The sequence below is a fragment of the Cynara cardunculus genome (genome assembly GCF_001531365.2).
Source record: "Cynara cardunculus var. scolymus isolate 2C chromosome LG 14, CcrdV1, whole genome shotgun sequence".
Lineage (NCBI taxonomy): Eukaryota > Viridiplantae > Streptophyta > Magnoliopsida > Asterales > Asteraceae > Cynara > Cynara cardunculus.
In genome coordinates, this window is record NC_037541.1 from 8,831,792 (window position 1) to 8,852,744 (window position 20,953).

The 20,953-nt window shown below is 39.1% G+C and overlaps 1 protein-coding gene across 1 annotated transcript in view; it reads left to right on the top strand.

The window, feature by feature from the left end:
• LOC112526699 (NAD-dependent malic enzyme 62 kDa isoform, mitochondrial-like) overlaps positions 1 to 20,953 on the top strand; it is a 60,466-nt gene that overhangs the window by 16,024 nt on the left and 23,489 nt on the right. Inside the window, exons 2-9 of the mRNA XM_025137088.1 lie at positions 588 to 684; positions 1,852 to 1,970; positions 5,962 to 6,129; positions 6,472 to 6,600; positions 6,764 to 6,824; positions 7,040 to 7,143; positions 8,129 to 8,212; positions 18,755 to 18,861. Coding sequence (XP_024992856.1) covers positions 588 to 684; positions 1,852 to 1,970; positions 5,962 to 6,129; positions 6,472 to 6,600; positions 6,764 to 6,824; positions 7,040 to 7,143; positions 8,129 to 8,212; positions 18,755 to 18,861 — 869 coding nt within the window. The remainder of the gene's footprint in view (positions 1 to 587; positions 685 to 1,851; positions 1,971 to 5,961; positions 6,130 to 6,471; positions 6,601 to 6,763; positions 6,825 to 7,039; positions 7,144 to 8,128; positions 8,213 to 18,754; positions 18,862 to 20,953) is intronic.

Consider the following 20,953-nt stretch of genomic DNA (forward strand, 5'->3'; position numbering starts at 1 on the left):
GGGGGGGGGGTTAGTGAAGAAAGACTTGCATGAAGGAGTATGTCGTAGTTGGTTGCAGTTGTAGATGGGGCACGCGGAAGGATGTCATTTATGTCCTCAGGCCCTATATGGTCACTTTTAGCTTTTACCTCTTTATGACCTGGTATCTTTTTGTAGCCTACCTCAACTACTTTGGGAGAAACAAACTTGTTTGTGTTGCTATTGCACTGCACATGCATTCTCCATGATACTCTTTGTGGAGCAACTAAGCCGAGCTAGTAACCATAGCCTCATTATAATGAAAAATAACCTACCAAGTCATTTGAGTTTTTTATACTGTGGATCGCATACTTATTTAGTACCTATTTTGATTGATTATGATTATCACTTATTCTTGAGCAGCATCCAATATTTCCGTTCCCGATTGACAAAGTAAGTTTCAATCCAAACCTTCCGTTTGACAAAATGGGGTGTGGGAAAAGCCAAATGCTGAGCATTTGACATGGAACTGTTGGTTCACTTATTTAGGAGGGCTTATGTCATGATCACATGCCGATTCTGTTTGTTAACCAAAAATCAGGATTAAACTTGGCAACTTTAATTAATAGGGAACATCATTCTCCATGACCGAACGAGATCGTCTTGAACTGCGTGGACTTCTACCTCCAAATGTTCAGACCGAGGAACAACAAACTGAACGCTTTAGTAAGTTAATACCTTCATTTATTTTTGCTTGTTACTAAATATGATAAGCATTCCATGACAGTCTTTTGTTGAATGTATTTGAGATATAGAATAATCGGTCACATATCTTATCGAAGTATATTGTTTTATACTTTTGGTTTTGTGTTTTGCTTTGTTATTGCATGAAATATTGACAGTGAAAATATAGAAGTGGTACGGAAATTAACATGATTTATTTCTGGAACGTGCCATTGATGTACACACATTTATGTTAGCATGCTCATATGTTAAAAACCATAGGTTCCTTTCTTACAGGATATGTGAATTTGAGCTTTGGTATGATCATATATAATGGGTGACAGGGACTAGGGGACTAACTTTTCTCACAACTTCTAATAAAGATCCATCAGCCTGCCTTTTTGTTTAATCTTTAGGAGTATATCTTTCCATAGATGAATCATGTATATCCAGCGGTGACTAAGATACATATATCATATATGCAGAAGTGAATTTTGATACCACTTTTATCATAGTTATCAAATGTTCTACTTTTACCCAAACCTTCCTCTTAGTGTGTTAAAATAAAGGGAGCTGGGACTTTATCCAAAAAATAAAATATAGGGAGCCAGGCCATTATGTATGATCATATCATGGAATTGATGCTAGGCCAGAACCCAGATAATGGTTTGAATAAGTTGAATCCAGATTAACTTCCCCAATTTACTAAATTATATTCACTTTCGTTTGAACCTAGAAATTAGGATAGACAATTTGCTCACAAATGATTCAGAAAGGGGATTGGTCAAACAATTCATAACATAAAATAAAAAGTTCACATTGATATTTAAAACTTGAAAGTCAAGTTACATTGCTTATGAGTTAGCATGTTCAAATATTCGTCCCTACCACCTAGCAAACTTATGCCCAATAATGTATTCATTTTACCTGATAGTTCACGGTGACTTGTAATTCTTACTTAGGAACATCATGGTATGGCTTGGTAATAACCATTAATTGTTTCATTTCACTCTCTTAGTAGTGTATGGCTTTTATTCTGTGTGCTAAAGGACTTCAAGTGCTACTTTGTACAACTACATATATTCTTATCTTTGAGTTTCAATAAAATATACACCTGATTCTATGTATGTGAAGTATTCCTTGAAAATATTTTTTTTATTAAATTTACAGTGACGGACCTGAAGAAGCTTGAGATGAATGCTAGGGATGGATTTGATGACACAACCTGTTTGGCCAAGTGGCGAATATTTAATAGGCTACATGATAGAAATGAAACGATGTACTATAAGGTGAGTCATTGTTGAGAAAATTCTTTTGAGGGAACTTGCATACTTCACTACATTCTCAAGCACATGATATCTCCATGTAGAATGACTTAGTGAATAAAGTCATGCTTTTAAATCCAAGATTGATTGGATTGGCATATGAAGATCTTTGCATATATTTGTGTGAAGTGTTTGAAATGGAACATAGTAGAACCAAAAGGAGTAGACTCTGAATGACAACATGTTCCTAAGGTGTTATAAAGTCATTTCACTTGATTGCTTGAATTCTTGACACCGTCCACCTCCAAGATTTGATGCGCTCACACTGAAGGATTCATTTGGTAGCAATCAGCCAAACAAAACAGATGATGTAGGAGGTAGTAAAATTTTGTAGCAATATGCATAGAGCATTGTAAACCAAACCAATATATTCCACTCGCAGGTGGCTCGGGAGTGTGGGGTAAGATTTATACAAACTGACCTCTACCCCAAAGAGCAAAGTGGTTGTTTATGTGAAAACCCCCGACTTGTGAAAAATGTGTGAAATCAAGAGAGTTTCCCCAAAGGATCAGATGAAATAGCAAAAGGAACAAGAAAATTGAGTTAGAAGAACCTAAAACAATAAACAAGTCAAAGAAGCAAGAAAATTGAGTTAGATGTAGACATCAACATCCAAGCAGAAGTAGGCATCAATAGCCAAATGAGGAGAGTATTCTTGGGTGTATATGAGGTGTGTTTCACATCAAAACCATAAGCACCCTCTTAATGACCATCACTATTCTTCATAAGCATCCTATTAATGACCATTATTAACTTTCGTCTATTTTGCCGGTCCTCTTATGTATTCCACAATTATGATAATGATTACGAAATTTTGTAACCAAAATGATCATTAACATATGTCATAGTTTTATTTAAACAATGACGGTTCACAAACCAGTATTTAGCTCAAGACGATGGTGATTTCGATCCCTCTTTATACCCTACCAAATCATATGCACTATTAAATTCAAAGGGATATACAACTACTATAAACCCTTAGAATTTTCCATTTGTGTAGGACAACTTGTCTGGCATACTTTGTTATTTCCTCATTTGAATTGAACTTTCAACTCATTTTAATTTCCAATAATCTCCCAAGTATGCAAGTTATATCAATTCAGAGGTGTTCGAAGATTAAACCCTAAATTCAAATGATATAACTGACACCCTCGTAAGTATTTCTCACTTTACCTTATGTATCCTTATCGAAGGCATATACCACCATGCACCAAATCTTATTTCGTGATCCTCTAAGAGAGAAACCATAACTCTATATGAAGCGAACCACTTCTAGATCATACAGACAATGTTTCTATAACATCTCCATTGCTAAGATACCCCTGAAACTTTGTTAAGGGGGTTAACCTGCCATGTCTTGACAATGACTCATACATGTGTATTATATGCTTTTGACGAAGTAGCTTCACCATCCGAATACATGAAATTTGAGGCACTAGATTTGGCCACAAATGAATATCTAATAATATACCTAACCAACCCAGCCTTCTTGCCAGCCACAACCAATAGCTTTCATGGTAGAGTGAGCAATCCACATTTCTTTCTTCACTCCCTCTAAGAGACAGCTCCTCCATCAAGAGTATAAATGCATCCACTAGTCAATTTTGAATCACCAATGAACCGACATTTGAGAAAACCCTTTCAAGAGACTAGGGTACGTGTCATATGTCAGTGTAAGATTGCTATTCTTTTTTAGGTATTTTATCAAGAAACCAACAACTTTTGAGTGGTTATGGGTTACTTGTGTATTAACTCAGTTTGCTTACAACAAAAGATTACTTGGTCGAATACAATGCATAACATACATTAAGCATCTTATTGCACTCGAATATTCTAGTTGAGCCATAGCTAGTCTAGAGTTCACTTCATGTTTGGCACTAGGGTCAAAAGTTATATTATAAATTCCTTTGTACCCAAGTTTTTAAATTTAGTCTGTATGCTTTCAATTTAATGAGAATTATGAAGAGTCTATTTAGTTTTTCCGTTAAGTCTTGTTTGTATAAAGACGTAATTATGGAGGAAGTGGTAAATGATCGGTTTGGAAATAAGACTTGTGTCTAAGGTGCATGCTAAAGTATCACTAAGGCTAGTTGGTAAAGGTGGAGTTATCAAGGTGGTTAGAGGATCACATGTCTTCATGAAGGGCACTCATCAAAGTACCGATCTGTATGTTCTACCATGCACTACCATCATGGGTGATGTAGAGGTAGTTTCTTCTTCTATATCTATTGTTGATAGGACAAGGTTGTACATGGGCTCGGTCATATGAGTGAGGCTGGAATGATGAAGTTGAGCAAAGAACCTATTGTGCAGTTAATCGACCAAGAAGCTTCCATTTTGTTAGCACTGTGTGTTTGGAAAACAAAAGAGGGTCTCTGTTTTCTAGCTCAACACATACAACCAAGGACAATCCTCAATTATGTGCATTCATACATTTGGGGGCAGCAAGACTTCAGTCACATGGTGGTGCAGTCTACATGTTAACAATTATTGATGACTATAGGCGTTCTTGAACAGAAAAGTGATGTGTTTGCTACCTTCTGAGATAGGAAGATGATGAAAGAAAAACAAACAAACAAGCAAGTCAAGTATCTACGAACTAGAAGAACAAAATTCCAACCCATTGTCGGTTCATAGATACTTGAATTGCTTGTCTGTTTGCTTTTCTACCATCGTCTTACAATCTCAGAAGGTAGCAAATACATTACTTTTTTGCTTCAAGAAGAACGCCCATACTTTTTGTGAGTAGTCATTGATAGTTATCAACATGTAAACTGTTCCACCATGTGACTGGACTCTCCCGTGTCCCCAAAGGTCTGAAATGCACATACTCAAGGATTTCCTTGGTTGCATGTGTGAAATTTTTCTTAGGTTATGGAGTGGAACTTTCTCCCAAAATTTTGAAGTCCCAATGTTCCATTCTCATCGAGTTGGTTCATGTTTTCTTACACTACTAGTCAATGCGGGTTCTCACACATTATTCTACTATTTCTCAAGAGTACCCCTGAGAGATGTCTTCTTGAAACAATCATGGACATGAAAGGATAATTAGGTACTCCGATGAATGGGTGGATTTACATATTGTCTAGGGGGTCCCATGTCCCCCCTTTATTATCTAGACGTAGTGGAAAATTCTTTATGAGTCTTGAAAGTGCATCCGCTGTGATTCGATGTGTGCCCCATAAGTTATGAAAAACCACTTAGGTGTTGCAAAAAACCACTTGTTTGTCATTTTTAATGAAACTGTTGTTTATACTTAAATTTTGTTTTATTTATATTATGTTAATTATTATGAGCACCCACTTGAATTTTTTTTCATGCGCCTATTCTCCAATGCTAGTTATGTTGGTTGTCCTTATGTTCAGGATTGGCTTATGGGCATCATGTGTAAGTGGAAAGGAACATAGTATTGTGGAAATGCAAGAAGCAATATATGTTCTTGCTCTAGTTTTGCATCCTAGTACAGTGTCGTGGCTTACACAGCTTATCAATTGACTTGGTTTGCTGTTTGGTTTTTCTACTAGTTCAAGAGTTGTGTGATTGTGACTGGTATGCAGCCATACACATATCTAAGAACCAATTCTCCATCTATTGAACCCATCTTTGTTGGCTGATATCTTGACCGAGCCTCTCCCATGGACTCAAATTGATCATATTGGTTAAAGGTGGGCATTTATGATATTGCTATCTATGTTCAAATTTGATGAGGATTAGTAATTGTTGTACTATTTTTCCTTCTTTTTGGTATGTGGCAAAAAGTTTGTATTAGCATACATATTTCTTTTCTCTTAGTGATACAGTTCAATTTGTTCCATTTGAGTCATAGTTTTTTTCCTTCTGATTTACTAAGGTTAAATGGTTTGTAGTACATTACTGTGACAAGTTCAATCATGTCAGAATCTCTTACAACAATTTAGAATCTACACCAATGACATTATGTCTATGTTATAACCAGATCCTAATTGCCCATATCAAGGAGTATGCCCCAATAGTGTACACTCCAACAGTTGGACTTGTTTGCCAGAAATACAGTGGATTGTTTAGAAGGCCCAGGGGGATGTATTTCAGTGCTGCTGATCGTGGAGAAATGATGGCAATGGTTTATAATTGGCCTGCTGATCAGGTCTGTACTTATGAATGATGTGATTCCCTTTAAAAATATTAGAGGGGTTGGCACCTGTATTTAAAGCCTTTTAACTTATTTATTTATATATATTATTTATTTTCAAAAAGCAGTCTACATAGACAAGTGGTGTGGTTCACCTGGGGTTTCTTGTCCTTCAAGTGGTGATTTTATTGCTATGGAACTATATAATAGATCATGTAACGGGGTAATATACATGACAAGTGTGGAGATGGTCATATGACCGTTACTGCTGCATGACATGGAAACCTGTTATTATATTGCTGTTACTATTAATTCTTCATAAGCTGCCTAGGCACTGATACCTTCTATTTTGCATAGGTTGATATGATTGTTGTTACTGATGGAAGCAGTATCATGGGACTTGGTGATCTAGGAGTTCAGGGGATTGGCATTGCAATAGGGAAGTTGGATTTATATGTTGCAGCAGCTGGAATAAATCCTCAGAGAGTAATATTTTTACATTATCCATCTTAATACTTTTGTAATTGTTGATATCTATTTACTGGTCCAATTCACCATATGCATTAATGCTCTACTTTATCCCTTTGTATTAGCCACCAACTTATATTTCTTTCTACATTTTTTAATGTGTACACTTATCTTCTAATAGGTTCTTCCTATTATGATTGATGTTGGAACCAACAACGAGACCCTTCTTAAAGACCCTCTGTGTAAGATTCTTTTTATTCACTTATAATTGCTGATACATTAATAGTTACAACTAGTTACTGGATGTTGGTTGATTCATTCTTTTACAACATATTACCCTATTCTTGAATTTCATTGTGTGAAAGTGAAATTACTAAATGTCACCTTGTGTCATATTTTTGGATCATTTTCTGAACAAATCTTGCTCTAGATGGTGATGGTAGCTTTTTTTTTCTAGATCTAGGATTGCAAGAACACCGTCTTGAAGGCGAGGAGTATCTTTCCATTATTGATGAACTTATGGAGGCTTTGTTCAATCGTTGGCCCCATGTGATAGTGCAGGTATTGTTTTTCTGTGTGTCTACATGTTCATTAATACTTGTTGATAAGGAAAGAATTTTCATGCTTTTTTGTGGTGAACAATTTATCTGGTTCCCATCTGCTTGAGGAATCGGGAGCCTTTAACAAAAGGAGAACCTTAGCTTACTGCTAGGACAATAATGTAATCCATGACTTAGTTTTCAAACGAAAAGGTAATTTCTTTATTGGTCATCCGAAAATCAGGTCTCTTCCCATCTGCAATATGAACTTCTAACAAGGAATTAAAGTTTGATATTTAGGAACCATATGGATTTGATGTATATGGGTTTTTTGTCTCCCCCACTTTGCATCCTTCTTTTGTAATTTATCCTCTGTCAATTCTCTTGTGTACCATTTGGCCTCCATTTGGGAAACAATGTACCCATGAGGACATGACATAGTTAATCTTGGTAAGATGACGATGCTACCATATTCCAACAAAGAGCTCCAAGTTTTTTTTCCATTGAACTTCACAACGTCCCACAACTAAAATAATTTTGGTGCTAAGTTTGCAATATAAATTATGTCGTTTAAAAAATATGAAGTTTGAAATTTAAAATATAAAATGTAACCCATTTTTCAGAATAAAAGTCAAACCATCCACTGTAAGAGGCTTTAGATTTGAAGTCATAATATCACATATACATATTGTAGTTCAATGATAAGCAGGACTTTATACTCATGATCTCTTAGGGTCTTCGGCAGATTGAAAAACATAAAATAAAAGGTTGAGAAAGGTACACCGTACACCCATGCGCTAGCATTTATTGGCATCTTAAAACGGTAGCACTTATATTCAGGTTCCCAATATTACAACTACCTTCCCTCCCTGGTTATGGCACATCAAATTCCAATAATTAGTTTGAAAGCACCTAAAAAATGATCTGGTACCAATCAATTGTTCTTACTTTAACCATTTTGTTGATGAATATTCCAAGAAGACACTTATCACATGATTTTCTGCTAGTTCGAAGATTTTCAACGCAAGTGGGCCTCAAAGTTACTGCTACGCTACAGAAATACCTACAGAATGTTTAACGATGATGTCCAGGTGAACACTTACATAGCACTTGATCAAGCTGGAGATGCTCCTCCATTAAGTTTTATTGCTATTGTTTTATTTTATTTTAACCTTGTTTTACTGCTTGATCTACTGATATTTCATGTTCTTTTGATTAATGCTACTTAGGAAATCATGTATTGATTAGGTGAGGATTACATGATTATATATATAGCTTCGGAACCTATATAAGGTGTACGTGATCGTGATATTATAAATAAATGCTACCTAGGTTCGAGGAGGACGAGGTGGTCGTTAAGATCCAGGGAAGAATAGGATGGTTTGGACAGTTATACTTAGTGTGCCCATATTTGTGACAATAAAAGCATTGGAACATCTTCTTATACCCTTCCTTTCCAATATCTTTGACACTGAAGATTGCAAATGCTGATATGGCATTCCCGGATGAATATGATGGAGGGTTACTTGAGTAAGCTAGATGGTATGAGGATGTTAAAGGTTGAGAGGCCGGGTGACTTTGTAGTAGGGGAAGAGCACTAGAATATATTAGAATGAATGTACTTAAGTGTAATTAGTATAATGTAGAGGGCACTCCTATGTAATTAGTATCTCTATATATAGAGACCGATTGTAATTAGGTTACATATCAAATCAACACACAAAACCCTTGTGGTTTATCTTGGTATCAGAGCCACGTTATCAAAACCCTACCTGCCCTCTTGGTCACGCCACTACAAGGCTGATTGTCCGTTGCCACTACAAGGCTGATCGTCCGTTGCCACTGCCGCCTCTGTTAATCTGACCGTCCGCCACCGCCGCCGCCGCTGAAATCATCCATTGCCGTGGCCGCCGCTGGAATCTGCCGTCTGTTGCCGCAACTAGAACCCTAATTTTCAGTCTTCTTTTCTTTTACGGTACATTACTACATCATGACTCTAATAGCCTCTTTCACAACAACGGAGAAACAATCTCACAATTCACACAAGTTTGCTTTTACCCTAACTCCTACAAACTACGGTTATTGGAAAACAATGATTCAACCCTTTCTTGTCACAAATAACCTATTCGGATATATAGATAGATCAATATCCTGTTAATTAAGTAACCTGTTTATGGTAATGTGTCCAAGCCCGGAGTTACTGTTCACATCGGAGTTACTGTTCACATTGGAGTTACTGTTCACACCGGAACCCCCCCCCCCGGCGTCGTCGGAACCCTAGTCCGCCGCCGTCACGCCTCCACGCGCCGGCGTGTGAGCCCTTTTCCGGCCTCCGACGACCTTCGACTTTTAGGGTTCTGGTCGGAATCCCCATCTGGTTTGTTTTCCGGCATCTTTTTGGTCTAATTTTGCTGTTATCTAGTCGCAACAAATCTGTTCTCATCTGTTTGGTCAAACTCTGTTAATTGCTATCTGTTTAGTCTGGTTTCCTTTGATAATCTGTCCCTTGGGTGTTCGTTTCTGATTTGATTAATATGACGAACACTGATGATAAAGCCTCCGGTAGTACTCGTGTTCCTGACATAATTTCAGCCGGTAGTAAAGTTACTAAAAACAAGCTTAATGGTAACAATTACTTCGAATGGATCAAAACGATTTGTTTGTATGTTCGAAGTATGGGAATGGCTTCCTATCTGGAATCTGACCCTCCCACCACGGGTAATCGTGATCTTTGGTTACAACAAGATGCCCGTATGTTCTTGCAAATTATAAATTCTATTGAGCCCTCCGTTTCAACTTTAATCAGTCACTGTGAATATGTGAAAGAGCTAATAGAATATCTTGACTTCCTGTACTCCGGACAAAGTAATATTTCAAGGATTTACAGCGTATGTAAGTCATTCCATCGTGGGGAACAACAGGACCGATCACTTATTGCCTATGCCATGGAATTCAAGAAGATATATGAGGAAAGAACTCTCTTTTTCCATTGAGTACCGATGTGAAAACTATGCAGACTCAAAGGGAACAGATTGCTACCATAAGCTTCCTGACTGGCTTACGCCCAGAATATGATTCCATCAGATCTCAGTTCTTAAATGAATCCGTGATGCCTTCTCTTCAAGAGACTCTTGCTCGGGTTCTTCGGCATGAAGATTTTCAGCCTACTCCACCATCTGATCATAATTCGGCTTTACTTAGCCGAGGTGGATACCGTGGCGGTTTTCAAGGTGGCTATCGTGGAAGGGGTAGCACTAGAGGAGGCCACAATGATCGACCAACTGATTTTAACTCAAACGTAGAGTGCCACTACTGTCATGAACTTGGTCATACTAAGTTTAATTGCAAGAAACGGCAGGTTAGAAATCAGAGACTCTCCTTAGCACATGCTGCAACTACATTAGATGACATAACTATGAGACACAAAGAGGAACCTCATCTGGTAAATGAGCACCCCGCTGCTTCCACTGCTATGTTTGCTGAGACAGGTAACTCTGGCAAATGCTTTGTATCATCCTCCTCCAAATGGGTCATTGATTCAGGTGTCTCAGACCATATGACTGGTAATTCCCACCTTCTCCTAAATTTCAATAAACATGCATCCTCAGCTCAAGTCACAGTAGCTGATGGATCTGTCTCCCAAATAATTNCACTTTGAATTGTAGTGTCTCATTCTTTCCTGATCATTGTGTCTTTCAGGATTTGCAGACGAAGAGGATTATTGGTAGAGGACGGGAGTCGGATGGCCTATACATATTTGAACCACCCAAACCATATTCCTTGGCAAGTTCCAGTTCATCATCTCCTTTTGAAGTTCATTATCGACTAGGTCATCCTTCCTTACAGGGTCTCAAGAAGTTGTGTCCTGAATTTTCCCATTTACAGTATTTACAATGTGAGTCATGTCAGTTTGCCAAACATCAACGTGTTCACTTAAGTCCTAGAGTCAATAAGCGGCTGCGTCCCCATTTCAATTAGTATATTCTGATGTCTGGGGCCCATGTCCTGTAACGTCTAAGTCTGGTTTTAAGTATTTTGTTACGTTTGTAGATGATTATTCTCGAACTACTTGGTTATACTTCATGAAAAACCGTTCAGAAGTGTTTAATCATTTACGTTCCTTTCATTCTGAAATCCAAACTCAGTTTCAAACATCTATTAAAACCTTACGAAGTGACAATGCAAAAAAGTATGTATCCCAACAAATTCAATCATATATGTTGCAAAATGGTATCCTTCATGAGTCCTCATGTGTTGATACTCCAGCACAAAATGGGGTAGCCGAACGAAAAAATCGTCATCTCCTTGAGGTTGCCCGAGCACTTCTGTTTCAGATGTCCGTCCCTAAGTCTTTTTGGGCCGATGCGGTATCAACAACCTGCTTTCTTATCAATAGAATGCCGTCTGTTGTCCTGAATGGAGAAACTTCATTCTCTGTTTTGTTCCCAGGACAACGATTATCCTATTGAGCCAAAGATCTTCGGTGTTACATGCTTTGTTCGTGACACACGCCCCACTATCACCAAGCTTGATCCCAAATCTCTGAAATGCGTGTTCCTTGGGTATTCTCGTCTCCAAAAGGGTTACAGGTGCTTCTCTCCCAATCTTAACCGCTATATTGTATCTCGGGATGTTACCTTCCATGAGAACATGCCGTTCTTCCCAATTTCCCCTCCGACTCCTTTAAATGAGAAAGATGATGACTTGTTGGTGTATACCATACCCACTCCTGAGTCCACTACTCAAGCCACCAGACCACCCATTGTTCATGTATATAATAGGCACGAACGACCTCCTTCGTCTTCACCAATAACATCTGAGTCTGCAGATCCACCATCCCCAGAAGATGTACCTCCTGAAGCTTCTATACCCACTCCAGTAAATGAGGATCCTGATCTTGACGCTCCTATTGCTCTCCGGAAAGGTAAACGTTCCTGCACGTATCCTATTGCTTCCTTTGTTTCTTATGATAAACTTTCCAGGTCATCTCGTTCTTTGGTCTCTACCCTTGATTCTATACCTATTCCATCTACGGTTGGAGAAGCTTTGACTCATCCTGGATGGCGGGATGCTATGATTGATGAGCTCAATGCTCTTGATCATAACACCACATGGGATTTGGTAGAGTTACCTGCTGGCAAAAGAGCAATTGGCTGTAAGTGGGCGTTTACTGTGAAAGTTAATCCTAATAGCTCGATAGCACGGTTAAAAGCTCGTTTGGTTGCAAAGGGGTATGCCCAAATTTATGGAGTGGATTATTCTGAGACTTTTTCTCCTGTTGCAAAGATGACGTCTATTCGGCTTTTCATCTCTCTAGCTGCTACCTATAATTGGCCTTTTCACCAATTAGATGTGAAAAACGCCTTCTTACATGGCGATCTGCTAGAGGAAGTCTACATGGAGCAACCCCCGGGTTTGTTGCTTAGGGGGAGTCTGGGAAGGTCTGTAAATTACGGAAGTCATTATACGGCCTAAAGCAATCACCTAGTGCATGGTTCGGTCGATTCAGTTCTGTGGTAACTACATTTGGGTTACGAAGAAGCTCATATGACCACTCAGTGCTGATTCTGGATGTATCCTGCTAGTGGTTTATGTCGATGATATTGTGATTACGGGCAGTGATGATAATGGAATTAAGAAGTTGAAAGAATTCCTCGCATCTCAATTTCAAACTAAGGACCTTGGTCCACTGAAATATTTCTTGGGTATTGAGGTATCTCGGAATCACAAAGGAATTTGCCTATCTCAACGAAAATACTGCCTTGACATACTACATGATTCTGGCATGATCGACACGAAACCATGTGAAGCTCCTATGGTTCCGAATGTAAAGCTGAAGTCTGATGATGGGGATCCTCTTGAGAACCTAGAGAAGTACAGGAGAATTGTGGGACAGCTGAATTATCTGACAATCACGCGTCTCGATATTGCCTTTCCGGTAAGTGTATTGAATCAATTTATGTCGTCTCCAAGAACTACACATTGGGATGCAGTCTGCCATATTTTGAAATATCTGAAGGGAGCTCCTGGTTATGGCATCAAGTACCAAAACCATGGTCATTATGTCATAGAAGGGTTTACTAATGCAGACTATGATGGAGACCCTACAACCAGACGATCAATAACAGGCTACTGTGTCTTTGTGGGAGGGAATCTGGTATCTTGGAAAAACAAGAAGCAGAATGTTGTATCAAGATCAAGCGCTAAATCTGAATATCGTGCAATGGCTCAAACTACTTGTGAGTTGATATGGCTGCATAATCTATTGGGAGAGATTGGATTTAATCAATCTAAACCGATGAATTTATGGTGTGACAATGAGGCAGCTATCCATATTGCAAGCAATCCTGTATTTCACGAGAGAACTAAGCATATTGAAATAGATTGTCATTTCACTCGGGAAAAGCTTGAAGATGGATCTATTTCAACCTCTCATGTCAGAACTAGCAATCAATTAGCCGATGTCTTCACCAAAGCATTACCAGGGAACCGAATCACAACTTTTTGTAACAAGCTGGGCATGATCAATATATATGCTCCAGCTTAAGGGGGAGTGTTAATTAAGTAACCTGTTTATGGTAATGTGTCCAAGCCCGATGGGCTTTAGGGTTAGGGTTTCCCGTGTAATTATGTCTATATATAGTGTCTCTCCTCTTGTAAATTTGAATTTTACTGATGAATCATATAATAGAGAGTTCTCTCTGATTACGCATCCAAACATCTACCATCAACCACGAGCACCTCTGATCCAAAGGCTATCACCGATCCACAAGATAACCCTAATTACCCGATTTGGATTTCTAATGATGCTCACGTTCGCATGCTGATCATCTCCACTATCTCCGAAGCCTCTTTTCGACATGTCGAAGGTGAAACTTCCCGTGATCTATGGCTTGCCCTAGAACGAGCCTATGCCCCTCACACATCATCCAAGGAGTATACACTGAAAGCTCAACTTCTCAAGACTCAGATGAAAGGTGATGAAACTCTAGATCTCGTTATGCTTGTAGTTTCTGGTCTCCGTGAAGAATACAATGGTCTTAAATCTACCATCACCGCACGTCAATTCCCGACTGCCTTCAATGAACTTCATGTCCTTCTCAGTGACCATGACTACATGCTTGGGAAAACTTGCCTCTACTCCATTTGTTTCTCAGGTTTTTGCAGCTACAACCGGCAATTCTAGTTTATCACAGCCTTCTGTCTATCATCATCAACAACTTGCTGCTCAGATCAGTTCCATTGCATCTACCCTTGGTTATCAGCCTACTGCAACTTCAGGCCCTCAAGCTTTCTATGGTTCTCGTCAGCCCCACAACAACCGTGGTAATCGTCGCCATGAAACTTCTCGTGGTAGCAGCCGTGGACATGGCGATGGTCGCCAATTTAGCTGGCCATCCAATCAAAACACAATATACAGAACGGAACTTGTACTCGCTGTGGTATTAGGCACCTCCCATCACAGTGTCCTAATCGTGATCCGTCCACCATTCGTCCTAGGCAGACTGCTAACTTTGCGAACAGCCGTGCCTCCCCATCTGCTGAATCAACTTCATGCTTTCGTGACACGGGAGCAAACAGTCATGTTACGCCTAATTTAGCAAGCATGGATAAATTTGAAGCTTATCATGGTAGTGACACTCTCCATGTTGGTAACGGTAAGGGACTTCCTATACTTCATATTGGCTCCTCAACCAGTTACTCACCATACAAACCCTTTTGTCTATCTAATATTCTTCACGTCCCAGAAATCACCAAAAAGCTTCTTTTTGTCCAGAATTTTGTTTAGATAACAATGTTTTCTTTGAATTTAACTCAACTATTTTTATCGTGTAGGACAAGTCTACACGCACTACCCTGCAGTGAGAATGGTCTTTACTCTGTTCGTCTACCCCAGCTCAAGCCTATCAATAAAATCGCTTTGCTGCCGATCGTGCATCCTCTACCATTTGGCATAGGTGGCTTGGTCATCCACATCAATGTCTTTTTCATTTTATGCTTTCTAGATTTTCTATTCCTGCTACAAATAAGACATTACCTTTTTGTACGTCTTGTCAAATGGGCAAATCATCAAAACATTCATCACGTGTTTCTTCCTTTCGAAGTAAAAATTTTAGATTTGGTTTATTGTGATGTTTGGGTCTTGCACATGTTCTATCTTTTGAAGGTCATCGTTAATTTATGCTATGTGTTGATCATTATTCTCGTTATATGTGGATCTCTCCATTGGCTCAAAAATTAGATGTCTACAACACACCTTCAAAGGCTTTCTTACCATGGCCGAAAGACAATTTACTACAAAGATAAAAAACTTTCAAACTAACTGGGGTGGTGAATTTCGAAATCTATCTCCCTTCTTCTCATCCCTTGGCATTGTTCATCGTCGTTCATGTCCTCACACAGTTAGCAAAACAGCTTCGTGGAACGACACAATCGATATGTCGTTGAAACTGGTCTCACTCTGCTTGCTTAATCCAGTGTTCCTCAATGTTTCTGGCATTACGCCTTCGATATTGCTAGTACACCTAATCAATCGCATGCCTTCACAAACCTCAAAAAACAAATCACCGTTCGAACATCTCTTCAAACGATCTCCTAGTTATTCCCTTTTTCTGGTCTTCGGTTGTCAATGCTTTCCTCACCTTTGACCGTACAACCATCACAAAATTGACTTTCGGTCGACCCCTTGCGTCTTTATTGGGTATAGTACTTTCCATCATGGCTCTCGTTGCCTTGACTTGTCGACCGAGCATTTATACATTACTCATCATTTTCGCTTTAATGAAGACAACTTCCCCTTTGCTATTCCTACTGTCCCCATTTCCTCACCTACATCATCATGTCCCAACACCTCTTCGATATCACCTCACGTGGTAACTGACAACACTCCACCTGTCGCCCCATCTCCTGTAATACCTGATCCGCCCCCAGTTCACCACATACTTTCTTGCTCATCTCTCAATCTTCTCCTGAACCCACTTCCCTGTTACACCATGATCCAGATATCAGTGGTTCTTCTCCATTATCATCCACTTCCTCCTCTCCATCACCATCACCACCTCCGCCTCCTAGGTCCTCCTAACCTCCGGCCTAACCCCAAACAACGGGTTCCCTTCAAACCCTCAGCTAATCTTACCACCACCTCCATTAGACCTATTGAACCAATCTCGTTTACCATTGCCAAAAAATCTCCTGAGTTGTGTCAAGCTATGGCCGAGGAGTACTCCGCTATTGTTAAAAACGGCATCTGGTCTCTAGTTCCTCATGCTCATGATACTAAATGTTGTTGATTGTAAGTGGGTTTACAGGATAAAACGGGACAAGACAGGTGCCATCACTCGTTACAAAGCGAGACTCGTCGCAAAGGTTTTCGGCATCAACATGGCATTGATTTTCACGAAACCTTCAGTCCTGTTGTCAAGACCACTACCATCAGGGTTGTTTTATCGCTTACGGTTTCTCAGAAATGGTCGCTCAGGCAACTTGATGTTCGAAATGTTTTTCTTCATGGCCACCTTACTGAAATAGTCTATATGAAGGAGCCTCCAGGCTTTATTGACCCATAAAGATCAGATCATGTTTGTCTACTCCAGAAGTCCATTTACGGCCTCAAGTAGGCCCATGGGCTTGGTTTCACCACCTTTCCAAGGCTCTTCATACCCTTGGCTTTGTAGGCTTCAAGACTGATCCTTCACTGTTTATTTCCAGTCATGCTAGCACTTTTTTATACATCTTATCGTATGTTGACGACATCATCATCACGAGAAACAATAATGCTGCTATCGACTCCATTGTTCAACAACTGGGCTCAGTTTTTGCGATAAAGGATCTAGGCCCTCTAAACTACTTCTTGGGTATTAAGATTGTCCCGCAAGGACTAGCCATCATTCTTTCTCAACAGAGGTACATTTTGAAGCTCTTACAATAGGGAGGCCTCCCAGATCTAAGCCCATGCCTTCCCCCATGACCTCATCGCGTTCGCTATCTTTAGCTGACAGTCCTGCTTTTTTGACCCAGTTAAATACAGACAGGTCGTTAGTGCTCTTCAATATGTTACTCTTGCCAAATACCGCTTTTGCAGTTAATAAAGTGTGTCAATTCATGCATGCCCCTACTGAATCACATTGGTCTGCGGTTAAACGGATTCTACGCTATCTTTGGGGCATTGTTGACTGTGGCTTACTCATTCCTCAAGCATCTACTTTATCTCTCCAAGCCTTCTCTTATGCTGGTCAGTCTCTCCAAGCCTTCTCCGATGTTGATTGGGCTGGGTGTCTAGATGATCGTCGGTCCACGGGGATTTTCCATCTATTTGGGTTCTAACATTGTATCTTGGATCGCTCACAAACAATGCATTGTTTCTCGATCCTCTACTGAGTCGGAATACAAAGCTCTGGCTGATACTGTAGCTGAACTTACCTGGCTTCAAGCTCTCCTTCGTGAACTTGGCGTTCGTGTGCATCAACTACTATCCCGTGGTGTGACGCAACCTATCTATCAGCCAACTCGGTCTTTCATGCACGGACAAAGCATGTGGAAGTTGATTTTCATTTTGTCAGAGAAAAGGTTGCTCAAGGAGACCTTCGTGTACAATTCATTTCCACAAAAGAGCAAACTGCTGATATTTTCACGAAGCCGTTGCTGACTCCTAGATTTCCATTTTTATGATACAGGTCATTACCCATCCTTAACTTGTGGGGGCGTATTGGATTGAATGTACTTAAGTGTAATTAGTATAATGTAGAGGGCACTCCTATGTAATTAGTATCTCTATATATAGAGACTGATTGTAATTAGGTTACATATCAAATCAAGACGCAAAACCCTTGTGGTTTATCTGAATAGCTGGGAGACAATCCTAAAATGAGCGTCATCACATTCATTTTAGCTAAACGTTCCTCCTAAACTTTAACATCATGAGTTACAGGGAAGAGACTTGAAGTTTTTCTAATAGCTTTGATAGTCTGGTGTAGTAGTCGGTGAGATTTGAGTCACCTTGCTCGCATCAGAAGTAGGACACGAATATGGATGAAGTATGGGACAAGAATTCCTTGGCCTAGAAGACTCTTAAGTACTCCCACATCTACTTTGTGGCAGGGTAGCTATGGGCAACACTTGGGACTTGTGGTTCCATTGCATTACATAAGGCCATTGTGATACCACTATCATTCAGTTAACATTCCAGAAGGAGTTTCGGATGCGGGCAGATAGGTTTTTTTAATAACTAAGGGAGTCTTGCCCAGCTTGCATGCACCTCGGCTAATCCCATGAGACGGCTAGGGTTTTGTTCACTATGTAATATTGTACAAGAATCATGTATTTCTATGTACTGATTAAGAGAGGATTGCATTATTATATATACAACTTATATTATTAATATAAGGAAATGATACTTTTACAAACAAGAAAATGGAACACTAATAATTTACTATATCTAGCAGCAAGAAATGATTGCTGCTCGTGTTCTTATTTCTCATATATTACTTTTATGAGTTCTGTACACTGCACCAGCTACCACTGAAGTATTGGCTTTCCATTTTCTTGATATATGATGACTATGTTTGCATGTTAATAATTCTTTTAGTGGATGACTGACTAGACTAGATTTAACTAATTGTTCATTAATGGTCCAGGGAACAGCAGGAGTTGCAGTTGCTGGTCTTCTGGGAGCTGTAAGAGCACAACAAAAGATGATGATCGACTTCCCAAAGCAAAATATCGTTGTTGTTGGTGCTGGAAGGTATGAGTTCATCTATATTTGACTTGAAGAGTATAGTACTTTAATTATATTTTAATCATTACATCGCCAGCTGGTTTACTTCAAAGAAACACTGAATATAAAATGTAAGTCTGCATCACAGTTAGATATTTCCGCTTTCTCCCAAGTCTTCTGAACTTATTGGAATGTGCTACATGAAGTCCATCTTTTGAAGTTCCTTTTCACAAGAAGGGAGAAAAGGACCAGTTCACAGGTTTACAGCCAACGATCCTACACTTGGGAGATCAAGAAGGTACTTCGGTAAAAGATTCTATGCTTAGGAGATCAAAAATATAATTTCTTTGGTATAAATTTCTCTCTCTCGATATTGTATGGAATGTACGGGAGACCACCAAGATCTGTACATGAAACTGCCATCTAATTCCTGACTCAGCCATCCCTTGAATATCAGATCCCATAATAGTGATATCATCAACACACAACTAGAATAATACTCCTTCCCTTCTGCCTTGATAATCGATCGAATGATCATTCTTGCTTTGAGACATAACAAACAGGGGCATTAGTTCAGGGAAGAGAAACTTTCAAAGCCCCCATCTACAAAAAGACGTGATAGGCTATGTTGTTACTGCGGTCAAAATACAAAAAATGGGTCATGACCGATATTCGATATTTCGGTTATATCGGTGATATATCGGTCCAAAATAGCGGTTGATATAATATTTCTTAGAATTATATATATATATATATATATATATATTATGTATGCATCCATAAACATACCATATGCATTAATTAGAGTTTAGAAATATAGTTTCAAAATTAAAACATCACATAAACAAGTCTCACAAAACAAAATAGGAAAAGTGTTTAAAAACGAGCTAATCGCAAGCAATAGGTTCGGCATCCGAGTCAACATCATCTAATACGTTCACTTCTTCATTTAGGTTAGCTTCCCAATCTTCCCCTTCTTCCCCTTCATCTCCAACATGATCATCATTATCATCCCTATAGTGCTCCCTTTTACTTCTTGTACTTGGCTCGACTTGTTCATTACCTCCCATTGCTTCTCTTACATCCAACCAAAGGAGACCATCTCTTGCTTCCACAAACTCTTGGAGCTCAACGTCGGTTGGAACCACCCAATAAAAAAAGGTCCAAACATTTGCCTTAAATCAGTTCCGATAATATCGGTGATATTTACCGATATTTTGATGGAAAAATCGGTCCGATATACCGATTTTCTATAAGACAAATGTTTGGGCTTTTTCTATTACATGTCGGGCTTAGTTTTTTGGGCCTCTTATTTGGTCAACCAGTTAACACATATATTAAGTCTCACGCTTCTTCTCTTCTCGGTTCTTCACAGTTCACGCTTCTTCTCTTCTCGGTTCTTTCACAGCTCATGCTTATTGTTTGCGATTAGCTCGTTTTTTAACACTTTTCCTATTTTGTTTTGTGAGACTTGTCTATGTGATGTTTTTGTTTTGAAACTATATTTCTAATTTCTAATTAATGCATATGATATGTTTATGGATGCATACATATAATATATATATATATAATTCTAAGAAATCTTATATTAACCGCTATTTTGGACTGATATATCTCCGATATATCATCGATATAACCGAAATATCAAATATCGGTCCTGACCGATATTTTGTATTTTGACCGCAGTAACAGCATAGCAGACGATGACATTGGCATGTCAAGGGAAGTGGTGGATCTATTGTGGTGGCAGTGCAATCTGTTCATAGAGGCTGGAGTTTGGCAATTAGAGCCCTGCTTGGAAGGGTTTGAAAAAGGTATCCAATACAGGGGGAAAGTACTAAATATACATTGCACATTGGTTGGCCTGTGGGCATATCAATGCATGTAAACCTTTTCCAATACAAGTGCATAAAAAAGGTGTATATGGAAATCTAACAACCCCAAAGATTTTCTAAAAAGTATGTTCTGGATCAAACTRAAGTGAATATACCTGTTGTGGCTCAGTTTAGCAGGAAGCGAGTGAKAGTGATAAGAATTTACGTAATAGGATAGCTAGATGTTGCCTTCACGTAAAAATCATGTTACTACACCAAAAGAATACTAGGAACTAGCCATACTT